The 2,761-nt window shown below is 59.6% G+C and overlaps 1 protein-coding gene across 1 annotated transcript; it reads left to right on the forward strand.

The window, feature by feature from the left end:
• Nucleotides 1–5: 5 nt before the first annotated feature.
• LOC122545944 (axoneme-associated protein mst101(2)-like) lies at nucleotides 6–2,743 on the forward strand (the record flags this gene model as incomplete). Its single annotated transcript, XM_043684806.1, has 4 exons — nucleotides 6–638; nucleotides 696–1,819; nucleotides 1,877–2,443; nucleotides 2,528–2,743. Coding segments are annotated over 4 exons (2,540 nt in total), but the record flags the coding sequence as incomplete, so codon positions are not given.
• Between the last annotated feature and the right edge of the window lie 18 nt (nucleotides 2,744–2,761).

Below are 2,761 nucleotides of genomic sequence, written 5' to 3' on the forward strand. Positions count from 1 at the left end.
GACAGTGAGCGCGGTGACAGTGAGCGTGGTGACAGTGAGCGCGGTGACAGTGAGCGCTGTGAGAATGAGCACAGTGAGAGTGATTGCAGTGAAAGTGAGCGAAGTCAGAGTGGGCGCGGTGAGAGTGAGCGCAGTGAGAGTGAACGCAGTGACAGTGAGCGCAGTGAGAGCGAGCGCTGTGAGAGTGAGCGCTGTGAGAGTGAGCGCTGTGAGAGTGAGAGTTGTGAAAGTGAGCGCTGTGAGAGTGAGCGCTGTGAGAGTGAGCGCTGTGAGAGTGAGCGCGGTGAGAGTGAGCGCGGTGACAGTGAGCGCTGTAAGAGTTTGCGCTGTAAAAGTGAGCGCTGTGAGAGTGAGCGCTGTGAGAGTGAGCGCTGTGAGAGTGAGCGCGGTGAGAGTGAGCACGGTGAGAGTGAGCGCGGCGACAGTGAGCGCGGTGACAGTGAGCGTGGTGACAGTGAGCGCGGTGACAGTGAGCGCGGTGACAGTGAGCGCGGTGACAGTGAGCGCTGTGAGAATGAGCACAGTGAGAGTGAATGCAGTGAAAGTGAGCGAAGTCAGAGTGGGCGCGGTGAGAGTGAGCGCAGTGAGAGTGAACGCAGTGACAGTGAGCGCAGTGAGAGCGAGCGCTGTGAGAGTTAGCGCTGTGAGAGTGAGCGCTGTGAGAGTGAGCGCTGTCCGAGTGAGCGCGGTGACAGTGAGCGCGGTGACAATGAGCGCGGTGACAATGAGCGCAGTGAGAGTGAGCACTGTGAGAGTGAGCGCAGTGACAGTGAGCGCGGTAAGAGTGAGCGCTGTGAGAGTGAGCGCAGACACAGTGAGCGCTGTGAGAGTGAGCACTGTGAGAGTGAGCGCTGTGAGAGTGAGCGCTGTGAGAGTGAGCGCTGTGAGAGTGAGCGCTGTGCGCGTGAGCACCGTGACAGTGAGCGCAGAAAGAGTGAGCGCAGTAAGAGTGAGCGCTGTGAGAGTGAGCGCTGTGAGAGTGAGCACTGTGAGAGTGAGCGCTGTGACAGTGAGCGCTGTGAGAGTGAGCACAGTGACAGTGATCGCAGTGACAGTGAGCGCGGTGAGAGTGAGCGCGGTGACAGTGAGCGCAGTGAGAGTGAGCGCGGTGACAGTGAGCGCGGTGACAGTGAGCGCTGTGAGAGTGAGCGCGGTGAGAGTGAGCGCTGTGACAGTGAGCGCGGTGAGACTGAGCGCGGTGACAGTGAGCGCTGTGAGAGTGAGCGCGGTGAGAGTGAGCGCGGTGAGAGTGAGCGCGGGGACAGTGAGCGCTGTGAGAGTGAGCGCGGTGAGAGTGAGCGCTGTGACAGTGAGCGCGGTGACAGTGAGCGCGGTGACAGTGAGCGCGGTGACAGTGAGCGCGGTGAGAGTGAGCGCGGTGGCAGTGAGCGCTGTGAGAGTGAGCGCGGTGACAGTGAGCGCTGTGAGAGTGAGCGCGGTGACAGTGAGCGCTGTGAGAGTGAGCGCTGCGAGAGTGAGCGCTGCGAGAGTGAGCGCTGCGAGAGTGAGTGCAGTGAGAGTGAGCGCTGTGAGAGTGAGCGCGGTGAAAGTGAGCGCGGTGACAGTGAGCGCGGTGACAGTGAGCGCTGTGACAGTGAGCGCTGTGTGAGTGAGCGCTGTGTGAGTGAGCGCTGTGAGAGTGAGAGCTGTGAGAGTGAGCGCTGTGACAGTGAGCGCGGTGAGAGTGAGCGCGGTGACAGTGAGCGCAGTGACAGTGAGCGCAGTGACAGTGATCGTTGTGAGAGTGAGCGCTGTGAGAGTAAGCGCTGTGAGAGTGAGCGCTGTGAGAGTGAGCGCTGTGAGAGTGAGCGCTGTGAGAGTGAGCGTTGAGAGAGTGAGAACTGTGAGAGTGAGCGCTGCGAGAGTGAGCGTTGAGAGAGTGAGAACTGTGAGAGTGAGCGCTGCGAGAGTGAGCGCTGTGAGAGTGAGAGTTGTGAGAGTGAGAACTGCGAGAGTGAGCGCTGTGAGAGTGAGCACTGCGAGAGTGATCGCAGTGAGAGTGAGCGCTGTGAGAGTGAGCGCTGTGAGAGTGAGCGCTGTGAGAGTGAGCACGGTGACAGTGAGCACGGTGACAGTGAGCACGGTGACAGTGAGCACGGTGACAGTGAGCGCAGTGAGAGTGAGCGCAGTGAGAATGAGCGCAGTGAGAGTGAGCGCAGTGAGAGTGAGCGCAGTGAGAGTGAGCGCTGTGAGAGTGAGAGCTGTGAGAGTGAGAGCTGTGAGAGTGAGCGCAGTGACATTGAGTGCTGTGAGAGTGAACACTGTGACAGTGATCGTTGTGACAGTGAGCGATGTGACAGTGAGCGCTGTCACAGTGAGCGCAGTGAGAGTGAGCGCAGTGAGAGTGAGCACTGTGAGAGTGAGCGCAGTGACAGTGAGCACTGTGACAGTGAGCACAGTGAGAGTGAGCGCAGTGACAGTGAGAGCAGTGAGAGTGAGCACAGTGAGAGTGAGCGCTGAAAGAGTGAGCGCTGTGAGAGTGAACGCTGTGAGAGTGAGCGCTGTGAGAGTGACCGCTGTGAGAGAGACCGCTGTGAGAGTGAGAGCTGTGAGAGTGAGCGCTGTGAGAGTGAGCGCTGTGAGAGTGAGCGCTGTGAGAGTGAGCGCTGTGAGAGTGAGTGCAGTGAGAGTGAGCGCTGTGAGAGTGACTGCTGTGAGAGTGACCGCTGTGAGAGTGAGCGCGGTGAGAGTGACCGCTGTGAGAGTGACCGCAGTGAGAGTGAGCGCGGTGAGAGTGAGCGCTGTGAGTGTGAGCGCGGTG

The sequence above is a fragment of the Chiloscyllium plagiosum genome, unplaced genomic scaffold, assembly GCF_004010195.1.
Source record: "Chiloscyllium plagiosum isolate BGI_BamShark_2017 unplaced genomic scaffold, ASM401019v2 scaf_62198, whole genome shotgun sequence".
Lineage (NCBI taxonomy): Eukaryota > Metazoa > Chordata > Chondrichthyes > Orectolobiformes > Hemiscylliidae > Chiloscyllium > Chiloscyllium plagiosum.